At 48.8% G+C, this 13,874-nt stretch overlaps 1 protein-coding gene across 1 annotated transcript in view; it reads right to left on the bottom strand.

Annotated features, from left to right (window-relative positions):
* LOC147097829 (uncharacterized) overlaps window positions 1-13,490 on the bottom strand; it is a gene marked incomplete at its 3' end in the record, with an annotated part of 72,131 nt that extends 58,641 nt beyond the window's left edge. Inside the window, exons 1-2 of the mRNA XM_085971436.1 lie at window positions 13,296-13,490; window positions 1,034-1,085 (exon numbers count right to left, since the gene is read on the bottom strand). Of these exons, the coding sequence (XP_085827562.1) occupies window positions 1,034-1,078 (45 nt within the window). The remainder of the gene's footprint in view (window positions 1-1,033; window positions 1,086-13,295) is intronic.
* Between the last annotated feature and the right edge of the window lie 384 nt (window positions 13,491-13,874).

Here is a 13,874-nt window from a genome sequence, read left to right as displayed (position 1 = left end):
TCCATGATTTTTTTTTAAATTTCTCTATGTCAAGCAGAAGTATAATAAGCAAAAATAAAACAGCTAAATGCGAAGAGAAAATGTTGGAAGTACATAGCAGGTCCATTAACATTCGAAAGAGAAAAGACAGTTTAATGGAGTCCCTTCTTTAGAACTGAAACAATTAAATGAGAGCCACTTTCTAGGACAGACTAACGAAAGACAGGAATGGGAAATAGCCATCTAGAAGGTCCCAGATGCTGGTTGTACAGTCTACTGTACTGGTGACACATCAGGAAAGAGATGCTAACAGTGCCACTGGGCTTTGATTCTTGCCTGTATTTATTTCAGGGATGGTTGTACCAGCTACTCACAAAGATCATTATAGTAATTATGCTGCTCTTTTCATTAAACTCACTGCATTAATCAAACTGCACTTACAGCCACTTTCTAATGCACGGTGGCATAGTGGTTAGCACTGTTGTCTCACAGCGCCAGGGACCCAGGTTCGAATCCGGCCTCGGGTGACTGTCTGTGTGGAGTTTGCACATTCTCCCCGTGTTTGCGTGGGTTTCCTCCGGGTGCTCCGGTTTCCTCCCACAGTCCAAAGATGTGCGGGTTAGGTTGATTGGCTATGATAAATTGACCCTTAGTGTTAGGGGGATTAAATACGTGGGGTTACGGGGATCGGGTGGGATATGTGTCGGTGCAGGCTCGATGGGCCGAAATGGCCTCTATCTGCACTGTGGGGTTTTTGTGATTCTGTGATATCAAGGAGTTACATCTTGTTCTTTTCTGCATTTCAACTTAAAACTGGAAAAGCAAAAAGGATAAGGGACATAGGGAAAAACACCTACAGTGTGGACAATCAGTAACTCTATATAGACACAGTGACCCCAGTGCAGACAATCAGTAACCTTGTTTATAAATTACCTAATAGAACAAATCTTTGCCTACTGTTTTCTCAATTACTGATTAAAGTTCTTTACTGCCCACCTCTTGCAGTTATTTTCAAGTCTGCTTTTAAGGCAATATATTCATTCTTCCTACTCACTGTTATTACTTGAAGTCGTTGTTTCAGTTGTTCTGTGTCTGCCATCCTGAACCTGAAACAAATTTGGAAAGGGACAGGTTAAAGGTGAATGTTTGTGGATGGTTACTGAGTTCTGCCACCCAGTGATCCATCAATTCCTTTTTTATTTAATGGTATTTTTGATTATGTTTAATCATATTGATCATAACTCTGGGAAACATTAAAGGGGGAATTTCTACCCCTTGCCGATACTAATTTCAACATAGTTGTTTTTTTGGACAGCCCTGAATTGGGCGGGAACTTCATACATTTATGCAAATTGGGGCCATAATACAAACAGAGGACCTCAATGGCATTGTAATAGCCAAATGAGATCCTTAACACCTGAATAACTCTACATGAGAGCCACATCTCCTGGATAACTCTACATGATACCCTTCACTCCTGGATAACTCTAAATTAGTGTTGCTCTGCCTGTTCTATTTCTGTGATGCTGATTTGACAGCGGGTTTTCTTTAGAAACATAGAAAAATAGGAGCAGGAGTCAGCCATTTGGCCCTCGAGCCTGCTCCGCCATTCAATATGGTCATGGCTGATCCTCTATCTCAATACCATATTCCCGTGCTCTTCCCATACCCCTTGATGCCTTTTGTGTCTAGAAATCTATCTAGCTCCTTCTTAAATATATTCCGTGACTTGGCCTCCACAGCCTCCCTTTGGAGATGGTGAAGGCAGTACATGGGCACCACACCTTAGGAAGGATATATTGGCTTTGGAGGAAGTGCAGCGTAGATTTACCAGAATGATACCCGGACTCCAAGAGTTAAATTATGAGGAGAGATTACACAAATTAGGGTTGTATTCTCTAGAATTTAGAAGTTTTCAAGCTATTAAGGGGAACAGATAGGGTAGATGGAGAGAAACTATTTCCGTTGGTTGAGGAGTCTAGGACTCGCGGGCATAGTCTAAAAATTAGAGCCAGACCTTTCAGGAGTGAAATTAGGAAACATTTCTACACACAAAGGGTGGTAGAAGTTTGGAACTCTCTTCCACAAATGGCAATTGATGCTAGATCAATCTGATTTTTGTTAACCAAAGGTATTAAGGGATATGGGCCAAAGGCGGGCGTATGGAGTTATGTCGCAGATCAGCCATGATCTCATTGAATGGCGGAACTGGCTCGAGGGGCTAAATGGTCTACCCCTGTTCCTATGTTTCTGTGTTCCCATATTCCTATGCCATGATGGTGAGTTGTGGCGGTCCATCGGCTCTTTAAGTGAAGTGTGCTTGAAGACTAGAAGTAAGCCCTGTGACAGACAATGTGTTTTCAATAAAGAAAGTGCTTGAGTCTTTGGCATGATTTCCCTTGCAGAAATCAGTTTTGCTGACATGCAGATGCTGAGAAAGAAAGTGTATGGCAGATAAAGAGGTGAGCGATGGCTGTAGCAGTGGTGGCAGATGTGGCTTGGCATCAGCATCTCAACGCTCGACCACTCTTGTGAGATCATTACACCTCGTGCTGCCCTGTGTGGCACTGCTTCTGCCACCTCCCTCTTGACAGCCTGCGCCATCTCCTTATGAGGTTTTTTGCCTTCCGTGCCCAGCAGTCCTACCTCTGCTGGCCCTGACTTCAGCCAGCAACACCTCTAACCATGCATCGGAGTATCTGAGGGTCCTCCTACCAGGATAATGCTGTTCTCCTTCCTGCTGTTGAGAAAATGATGCTTCCCTTTAACTGGCTACAGCAAAACTGAATCTTCCTTCCTCCGAGTAGCAGTAAACCCTGCATATCAAACAAGGGCCCCAAGAGGACACTGTAGAACATTAGTGGTGAATTCACGTTGGTGGCACTATTCCAACTCCGCCACTAACCTTCCAACAGGAGAAAATTTCAGGTCAGGGTGTACAACGTGTATAATCATTCTGCAGGAGCCTGCGTACAGCGTGTATACTTGTCCAGTATTGTGAGGTGTGTATAATTCTCCTGTGGTGTGCACCCTTCTTGTAAAAGTCCGTTCTTTAACCAGCTTCCTGTCTGAGCTGCCACATCCCCTTTAACACTCTGGGGTAGATGTTTAACTTTCTGCCCTGGTGTGAACCTGGTGTTGTGGATCAATCGCTCGTTATAAAATCAGTGGAACAGGCGGGCAATCTACATCGCCTGTTTAATGCCCAGACAGCAAGTTGAAACTCTACCCCAAGTGTGTCTTAACATTATCAACAACCTCCCTATATGGCTCCTTTGAAAAGACATATACTGAACAAGCAGTGCCTTTCCTTTATCAGTACACTCGATTATTTCCAGAAAGAATGCTACTAAATGTGTTACGTCCTTTTACAACTCCATGTTGGCTGTCCTCAATTACCCCATGTCTTTCTACTTGAGTATTAATTTTATCCCATATTGATGCTCACTGCTAATAAACGAGAAAGAAAGATTGCATTTAACAATGCTTTTCCCAACCTCAGGATGTCCCAAATCTATAGTTAATGGGTTTGTACCTTTCTTCCTTCTTCAACAGAATTGTTGCATTAGCAAACCTCCCAGCTTCTGAGACAACAATGTGGGTTCCCATCACACAAATGTGGAGTAGGGTCTTTGTGTTTATACAGGACTGGAGTGTACGGTCTTTGTACTTATACAGGGCTGGAGTGTACGGTCTTTGTATTTATACAGGACTGGAGTATACGGTCTTTGTATTTATACAGGACTGGAGTGTACGGTCTTTGTACTTATACAGGGCTGGAGTGTACGGTCTTTGTATTTATACAGGACTGGAGTGTACGGTCTTTGTATTTATACAGGGCTGGAGTGTACGGTCTTTGTATTTATACAGGACTGGAGTGTACGGTCTTTGTATTTATACAGGGTTGGCGTGTACGGTCTTTGTATTTATACAGGACTGGGGTGTACGGTCTTTGTATTTATACAGGGCTTGAGTGTACGGTCTTTGTATTTATACAGGACTGGAGTGTATGGTCTTTGTATTTATACAGGACTGGAGTGTACGGTCTTTGTATTTATACAGGACTGGGGTGTATGGTCTTTGTATTTATACAGGACTGGAGTGTACGGTCTTTGTATTTATACAGGACTGGAGTGTACGGTCTTTGTATTTATACAGGACTGGTGTACGGTCTTTGTATTTATACAGGACTGGAGTGTACGGTCTTTGTTCTTATACAGGGCTGGAGTGTACGGTCTTTGTATTTATACAGGACTGGAGTGTACGCTCTTTGTAATTATACAGGACTGGAGTGTACGGTCTTTGTATTTATACAGGGCTGGAGTGTACGGTCTTTGTAATTATACAGGACTGGAGTGTACGGTCTTTGTATTTATACAGGGCTGGAGTGTACGGTCTTTGTAATTATACAGGACTGGAGTGTACGGTCTTTGTATTTATACAGGGCTGGAGTGTACGGTCTTTGTATTTATACAGGGCTGGAGTGTACGGTCATTGTATTTATACAGGACTGGAGTGTACGGTCTTTGTATTTATACAGGACTGGGGTGTACGGTCTTTGTATTTATACAGGGCTGGAGTGTACGGTCTTTGTATTTATACAGGGCTGGAGTGTACGGTCTTTGTATTAATACAGGACTGGTGTACGGTCTTTGTATTTATACAGGACTGGAGTGTACGGTCTTTGTATTTATACAGGGCTGGAGTGTACTGTCTTTGTATTTATACAGGGCTGGTGTGTACGGTCTTTGTATTTATACAGGGCTGGAGTGTACGGTCTTTGTATTTATACAGGACTGGGGTGTACGGTCTTTGTATTTATACAGGGCTGGAGTGTACGGTCTTTGTATTTATACAGGGCTGGAGTGTACGGTCTTTGTATTAATACAGGACTGGTGTACGGTCTTTGTATTTATACAGGACTGGAGTGTACGGTCTTTGTATTTATACAGGACTGGAGTGTACGGTCTTTGTATTTATACAGGGCTGGAGTGTACGGTCTTTGTAATTATACAGGACTGGAGTGTACGGTCTTTGTATTTATACAGGGCTGGAGTGTACGGTCTTTGTATTTATACAGGACTGGAGTGTACGGTCTTTGTATTTATACAGGGCTGGAGTGTACGGTCTTTGTACTTATACAGGACTGGAGTGTACGGTCTTTGTATTTATACAGGACTGGAGTGTACGGTCTTTGGGCTAGATTTTCAGTATAGACAGTTTTGGGGCGCTAACCTTAGCGGAGGAGGAGGAGGAGGAGGAGGAGGAGGAGGAGGAGGAGGAGGAGGAGGAGGTGGTGGTGGTGGTGGTGTCCGGAAACATAAATACGCCATTCAGAACAACACACACTGCATCCTTCCACACAACACATGCAGACTGCCGTTTATAGTGCAGGAGGAGTGCCCTTTAATTTGCGCTCCCCAGGGTGTGTTGCGTTCCATTTTACAAACGCTCTGGACGCCAGCCGCACAATGGGGCGGTCCGACTGAAGTTTGGATTCGGGGCGGCCAAAGGGCGTTGCACGAGGATGTGACGTCATTTTCTGCGTGCGCATCCGGCCGGCCGCTAAACTTTGCGCCGACGCTAACAGGCAACTTAATTTGGGGCGGGGCGCAAACTGCGCTGCGCCCGGGCGCTACACGCATAGCGCCCGAAAATCACTTCTCTTAAGGCGCTAACTGCTGGCGCAAGCAACTGAAAATCTAGCCCCTAGTATTTATACAGGACTGGAGTGTACGGTTTTTGTATTTATACAGGGCTGGAGTGTACGGTCTTTGTATTTATACAGGACTGGAGTGTACGGTCTTTGTATTTATACAGGGCTGGAGTGTACGGTCTTTGTATTTATACAGGGCTGGTGTGTACGGTCTTTGTATTTATACAGGACTGGTGTGTACGGTCTTTGTATTTATACAGGGCTGGAGTGTACGGTCTTTGTATTTATACAGGACTGGAGTGTACGGTCTTTGTATTTATACAGGGCTGGAGTGTACGGTCTTTGTATTTATACAGGGCTGGAGTGTACGGCCTTTGTATTTATACAGGGCTGGAGTGTACGGTCTTTGTATTTATACAGGGCTGGAGTGTACGGTCTTTGTATTTGTACAGGGCTGGAGTGTACGGTCTTTGTATTTATACAGGGCTGGAGTGTACGGTCTTTGTATTTATACAGGGCTGGAGTGTACGGTCTTTGTAATTATACAGGGCTGGAGTGTACGGTCTTTGTATTTATACAGGACTGGGGTGTGCGGTCTTTGTATTTATACAGGGCTGGAGTGTACGGTCTTTGTAATTATACAGGGCTGGAGTGTACGGTCTTTGTATTTATACAGGGCTGGAGTGTACGGTCTTTGTATTTATACAGGACTGGAGTGTACGGTCATTGTATTTATACAGGGCTGGAGTGTACGGTCTTTGTATTTATACGGGACTGGAGTGTACGGTCTTTGTATTTATACAGGGCTGGAGTGTACGGTCTTTGTATTTATACAGGACTGGAATGTACGGTCTTTGTATTTATACAGGGCTGGAGTGTACGGTCTTTGTATTTATACAGGACTGGGGTGTACGGTCTTTGTATTTATACAGGACTGGAGTGTACGGTCTTTGTACTTATACAGGACTGGTGTGTATGGTCTTTGTATTTATACAGGACTGGAGTGCACGGTCTTTGTATTTATACAGGGCTGGAGTGTACGGTCTTTGTATTTATACAGGACTGGTGTGTACGGTCTTTGTATTTATACAGGGCTGGAGTGTACGGTCTTTGTATTTATACAGGGCTGGTGTGTACGGTCTTTGTATTTATACAGGACTGGTGTACGGTCTTAGGGCTAGATTTTCAGTATAGGCAGTTTTGGGGCGCTAACCTTAGCGCCCGCCCGAAGTTAGCGCCCGCCCCAAAGTAGCGCCCCGTTGCCGGGAATTCAGTGGCTTCGCCCTAAGAGGTTGGTGGAGCGCTAAAAGAGGCGTTCCACTACTCTCTTTAGGCGCTAAGCCGGCGGTCCAGAGGGATAGCGCCCAGGCGGGGCGCAGCACGGGTGCGGTCATTTTTGCACTGACAGCAGACCCCGTGGTGCCGACCAGCTCTTAAAGGGGGAAGGGACGAATTGGTCTGCTGCCACGCCCTGCACACTGCAGCCTTGCAAAGAGGCCTCAACACTACTGCTCAGCCCCAGGGAGTCATGGCAACGCCAGAGAAGGCCCGTCAGCGTGCCCTGCGCTTCTCAGAGGGTGATCTGGACATCATGCTCACAGCTCTGGAGGTGAGGCGCAAGATCTTGTTTCCAGACAGTGGGAGGAATCCAACCCACCACGACTACACCAAAGCCTGGAAGCAGATCGCCCAGAGGGTGACGTTCACCGGCGAGGCCCCCAGGACCCACACACAATGCCGTAAGAAGTACAACGATCTGACCAGGATTGTGAGGGTGAGTAGCCTTTCCAGTCTCCTCCTCATTCTTGCATGTACACCTGACATGATGGGCAAAGGGACCTGAAAGTCCTTTTGGCCAGCCCTCAGCCAGCAGCATTGGGACAGTCATGAGCATCAAATGGCCATTCGGCACTCTACACTTTGGCCAAGCTATTCCACCATGGGAGGCAGTGCACACTACATCAGGGCTTCACTCTGTCCAAGCTATTCCACCATGGGAGGCAGTGCACACAACATCAGGGCTTCACTCTGTCCAAGCTATTCCACCATGGGAGGCAGTGCACACGACATCAGGGCTTCACTCTGTCCAAGCTATTCCACCATGGGAGGCAGTGCTCACTACATCAGGGCTTCACTCTGTCCAAGCTATTCCACCATGGGAGGCAGTGCACACTACATCAGGGCTTCACTGCGCACTTACAGCCCGTCCTTTCTCTTGCAGGCTAAAGTAGCGTTTAATCGCCAGGCCCGTGCCAGGGGTGGCCGCGCCAAGCTGCAGAAGCTCACTCGGCTGGAGGAGCGCGTGTGTGTGCTCATGGGAGCACGTGTGATTGTCCCCACAGCGTGCGGTGTATCCGACCCTCCACTGCCCGGCAATGGTAAGGACCTCGCCTTTTGGCCCTCTCGCGTCGCACTGGCCCATCCGAGCTACCTCCTTTGCCACTGTCCCACCAATGCGCTGAATCCCACCAGTCCTAACTCCCTCGCTGACGCCGTCTCCTCACTCTGAAGCTACTCTTGTGCATTCCTGCTTTCAGCTGGTGACGACCAGGACCCTGAGGCTGCCAGTGACAGCACCTCCAACCAGGAGGAGGAGGAGGAGCAAGCCGGACCTTCGGGGGAACAGTCACGTCCCGCAGGAGAGGAGGAAATGCTCGACACCTCCTCACTGGACGAGTGCCTGGAGGAACTGTCGCAGGGCAATGCAGCTTCTGGGACCAGTGGCGTCCAGCCACCCAGCAGCCGTGCGCGTGGCCCGCGGCCTTCCCCCCAAAGGGGGGAAGGATCAGAGGGGAGTGCTGCTGCTCGGCACACTCGCCGTCACCAACGCGGCAAGGGTCCCCTAGTTCGGCCCCCTCCTCCCCAGCGGGAGAGTCGCGACTCCAGTCCGGACACCTTCACTTCGGAGGAGGTGCGGAAGCTCGATCAGATGGCCGACGACTCGGACCGGCGCCACACGGAGCTCATGAGCGTGGTGGGGCGCATGCCTGAGGCCATCGAGTCGCTGGCGACCAGTGTGCGCGAGTTCGGGGCAGCAACTGCCGCGACTGGCCGCATGCTAACTGATGCCGTCAAGACCCTGGCGGATGTGATGCACGCGCACACCAGGACCACAGGGCCACTCACTGCTGCCACACGCGCTGTCTCAGGCAGGCATCGCCAGGGCAGGCGCCGCGCTGGACCATCCCAGCAAGCCGGCCGTCGGCTGATTGCTGCGGATCCTGCAGTGCGGGCCCGGCCGAGTGCCACCGCGCCACAGCACCAGCCAGCGCATCCCAGACGCCAGCTGGCCCACATTGCACCATCCGTCGCCGCCATTCCCCCTCTGGGGCGTCAAGGGCAAGCGGCTGCAGCTGATGGTGGCCAGGCTCAGGCGCGCCACTCAGGAGACGGCCCCTCGAGGCCCAAACGCCGTGTAGGCCGCCCCCCAGCGGCATCTGGCGGAAGGGCATCTGAGCCTCAGGCGCCTTCCCCCAGCCTCGCAGCAGCCACTGGGCAGAGCTTGCGAAGGAGCAGCAGGCAGGGCAGGGGAGGCAAAATGCTGGCCAAGGTCTCGCCCTCGCGGGCCACTCAGTAGAGGGTGTGGCCAGCTTTCCTTTAATATGGCGGTGGCCATCTTTATTTTGCCCATGGTTGTGCTTTTGGAGGGCTTTTTTTTTGCGTTAGGCCGACGTTGAGGCCCGGTTTCAATAAAGGTGGAGTGGCTCCTCCCCAGTTTGTGGGAGTGAGTCGTTTGTTGGGCTTTTTGTGGGGCCCGTTTATTGTTTTTGGGGATTCATGTGGGAAGGGCTTTTCATTTTTGTTTAATAAAAAATTATCTTTATTCATGCAGTCTCCATGGTTGTTCTTCTTAGTGTTTGTTGGCTTCGCCGGCTGAGGGCTTGCGGAGCGGCTGCATTCATCTTCCCTCATGGCCCCTGGCCATTCCCTGACAGGGGGCTTAGAAGTACCGTGTAATAAGGTGGCGTCGTGCGGCCCTTGGCCCTGGTCGCTCCCTCCTGGGAACGTACTCCTGCTCCTCCTCCTCCTCCTCCTCCTCCTCCTCATGCTCCTCCTGCTCCTCCTCCTGAGGTGCTGGTCCAACGTCAGGTGGCAGTGCCTGAGTCCTGCGGATAGCCAGGTTGTGTAGCATGCAGCAAACCACCACAAATTGGGAGACCCGGTCCGGCGAATACTGGAGAGCTCCTCCGGAGCGATCAAGGCAGCGGAACCGCTGCTTGAGGACCCCAATAGTTAGCTCGATGATGTTGCGGGTGGTTTGATGGCTCTCGTTGTAGGCCTCTTCAGCAGCGGTCCTGGGCGCGCGGAGCGGGGTCATGAGCCAGGTGCACAAAGGATAGCCTTTGTCCCCGAGTAGCCATCCTCTTGGGGGAGGCTGTGCCTGGAACATGTCATGCACAGTACTCTGCCGCAGGATAAAGGCATCGTGGCTGCTGCCTGGGAAGCTGGCATTGACTGCCATGATGCGCTGCTTGTGGTCACAGACCAGCTGCACATTCAGAGAATGGTAGCCCTTCCTGTTGCGATACTGCTCGCCATGCTCCAGAGGGGCCCGCAAAGCCACATGCGTACAGTCAATGGCGCCCTGCACCAAGGGGAATTCCCCGAGTCTGGAAAATCCCAATGCGCGCTGATGCTGGCTCTCCAGGGCCATGGGGAAGGAGATGAATTGGCTTCTCCTTCTGAACAGTGCTTCGGTCACCTGGCGGATGCAGCGATGCGCGCCGTACTGGGAGATGTTTGCTATGTCCCCAGCAGCGTATTGGAAGGAGCCGGTGGCATAGAAGTTCAATGCCACCGTCACCTTCACTTCCACCGACAGAGACGTCCTGCACCTGAGCTTTGGCCGCAGATCTCGGCGAAGCAGGTGGCAGATCTCTGCAATCACCTCCTTTCGGAATCGGAGCCTTTTAACACATCGCGCGGCACTCATGTTTAGGTAGGAGCGCTGCTGGCGGTATAGCCTGACTGGGTAAGGCCTACGTGGCCGACGCCTGTAGCCCCCTCTGCCTCTAGCCAGGGCTGCCCCTCTCACAATACGTCTGCGAGCCCTACGGACATGGAGCTGCAGCTCCGCGTTGGCACCCCATGCAACCCCCATCAAATCCTGGCAAACACTCTAATTTCCAAATGGCCACTTGCAGCGCTGTTGCCTGAGTCCAAAAATACCTGGCTCTTGCTGCTTGAAACCAGTTAGCTATCCTCCTTGTTGTGTCTCCAGAAATGCGTTGCACAAGACTGTTTTCTGAAATAATGGATGGCCTTTATACTGGAGAGGACGTTCCCTTTAATTAGCGCCCCCCGGGGCCCGCGCTGGTTGTGTTGCGTTCCTTTTTCCAAACGCTCCGGCCGCCCGCCGCACAATGGGGCGGTCCGACTGAAGTTTGCAATCGGGGCGGCCAAAGGGCGTTGCACGAGGATGTGACGTCATTTTCTGCGCGCGCATCCGGGCGGGCGCTAAACTTTGCGCCGGCGCTAACGGGCAACTTAATTTGGGGCGGGGCGCAAACTGCGCTGCGCCCGGGCGCTACACGCATAGCGCCCGGAAATCACTTCTCTTAAGGCGCTAACTGCTGGCGCAAGCAACTGAAAATCTAGCCCTTAGTATTTATACAGGACTGGAGTGTACGGTCTTTGTATTTATACAGGACTGGGGTGTACGGTCTTTGTATTTATACAGGGCTGGTGTATACGGTCTTTGTATTTATACAGGACTGGAGTGTACGGTCTTAGTATTTATACAGGACTGGAGTGTACGGTCTTTGTATTTATACAGGACTGGGGTGTACGGTCTTTGTATTTATACAGGGCTGGTGTGTACGGTCTTTGTATTTATACAGGACTGGTGTACGGTCTTAGTATTTATACAGGACTGGAGTGTACGGTCTTTGTATTTATACAGGACTGGAGTGTACGGTCTTTGTATTTATACAGGGCTGGTGAACGGTCTATGTATTTATACAGGACTGGAGTGTACGGTCTTTGTATTTATACAGGGCTGGAGTGTACGGTCTTTGTATTTATACAGGGCTGGAGTGTACGGTCATTGTATTTATACAGGACTGGAGTGTACGGTTTTTGTATTTATACAGGGCTGGAGTGTACGGTCTTTGCATTTATACAGGACTGGAGTGTACGGTCTTTGTATTTATACAGGACTGGAGTGTACGGTCTTTGTATTTATACAGGGCTGGAGTGTACAGTCTTTGTATTTATACAGGGCTGGAGTGTACGGTCTTTGTATTTATACAGGGCTGGAGTGTACGGTCTTTGTATTTATACAGGGCTGGAGTGTACGGTCTTTGTATTTATACAGGGCTGGAGTGTACAGTCTTTGTATTAATACAGGGCTGGAGTGTACGGTCTCTGTATTTATACAGGGCTGGAGTGTATGGTCTTTGTATTTATACAGGGCTGGAGTGTACGGTCTTTGTAATTATACAGGGCTGGAGTGTACAGTCTTTGTATTTATACAGGACTGGAGTGTACGGTCTTTGTATTTATGCAGGGCTGGAGTGTACGGTCTTTGTATTTATACAGGACTGGAGTGTACGGTCTTTGTATTTATGCAGGGCTGGAGTGTACGGTCTTTGTATTTATAAAGGGCTGGATTGTACGGTCTTTGTATTTATACAGGGCTGGAGTGTACGGTCTTTGTATTTATACAGGACTGGAGTGTACGGTCATTGTATTTATACAGGGCTGGAGTGTACGGTCTTTGTATTTATACAGGACTGGAGTGTACGGTCTTTGTATTTATACAGGACTGGTGTACGGTCTTTGTATTTATACAGGGCTGGAGTGTACGGTCTTTGTATTTATACAGGACTGGTGTACGGTCTTTGTATTTATACAGGACTGGAGTGTACGGTCTTTGTATTTATACAGGACTGGAGTGTACGGTCTTTGTATTTATACAGGACTGGGGTGTCAACTGGATTTCCAGTAATATTGGAGTGTTACTGTAGGTTTGGAGTAAGAGGGTTGAATAATACTACATTATTAATGTAAGCTTGGAGTATTAGTGAGTGTTAATTTGAGGGTGGAATAATACACAATAACTGTGGTGAGATCCTTTCACGACAGGTAAGAGGTAATATTAAGGATGGAATTGAAGTATTGTGGCAGAAATAGGTCCTTGTAGAGGTTTTTCAGACATACAGAAATGGTGTTCTCGCATTTACACCAACAGAACTGTTAAATATCAGATATCCTGTCTCTTGGCAGCAGCCTCCTTACATGGTTGCAATACTGAGTTTTCAGTACTTGCCCTCATGAATATTTTGTGACTGAGTCATGATCAGAGAGTGACATATTCGAGATAAACTTTTGACAATAGGGCAACAATTCACTCCAAGTTAAATTTTACCTGCAAGAAAGATGAAGCAAACAATTCACTGTGACCTGTGTAATAATTAATAAAATCCCAGTTGAAATCCCTAGCAGAAAAATATTGCACCTGTAGCAATATTTCAGACAAATCAAACTCTGCGAATGGGACACACATACTCAGCCAGAGGAATTGGCACGCTGTGTGTAGGACACACGTACACACCCTTTATATTTCCACCATGGCCTCCTTCTCTCCCTGTCTGTTGCAGAATTGATCCCTAGGTGTGGACTCTAATGTGTACAGACTTGTAAAATATTCCAAACATACCTTCAGCAATGGGCACGATCAGCAGCTTGAAGGAAATAAGGACACGGGTAAAGATTTCAGAAAGTTCTTGTGAGCAGTTCACGGTGAATTAGACAGGTCACTCTTCACGAGACTGGACAGATGAATTGTTACTTGGATCTTGTTTCATTTCCAGGTTAAAGTCCTGCTTGTCTCTGAACAGCGACTTTCTGCAGCCCAACACATACCTGAAGCACAGACTGATGCACAGATCCAACTGGTTCAGCAGGAAAGCAGTTTGATGGAATGCTGACCTGCTGACTGATACAGGATCAGCTTCAGATAAATAATTTACCAACGCTCGTGGCCTCAGTTTACACTCAGCCTCGCAGAGACACACAGTAAACCAGCCTGACCAACTGCTCACTCTCCTTTTCCCTCCTCTCTCCTCTCTCCTTCTATCTCCTTCTCTCTCCTCTCTCCTTCTCCCTCCTTCCCTCTCCTTCACTCTTCTCTCTCCTCCCTCCTTCCTTCTTCTCCCTCATAGAGTCATAACAGCACAGAAGGAGGCCATTCGGCCCATCGAGTCCATGCCGGCTCTCTGTAGCGCAATCCAGTCAG

This window comes from Somniosus microcephalus, chromosome 31 (assembly GCF_052327205.1).
Source record: "Somniosus microcephalus isolate GS21.2 chromosome 31, FLI_Smic_1.0, whole genome shotgun sequence".
Lineage (NCBI taxonomy): Eukaryota > Metazoa > Chordata > Chondrichthyes > Squaliformes > Somniosidae > Somniosus > Somniosus microcephalus.
The sequence above is the reverse complement of the archived record's forward strand: the minus strand, read 5'-3'. Positions and strand labels throughout refer to the sequence as shown.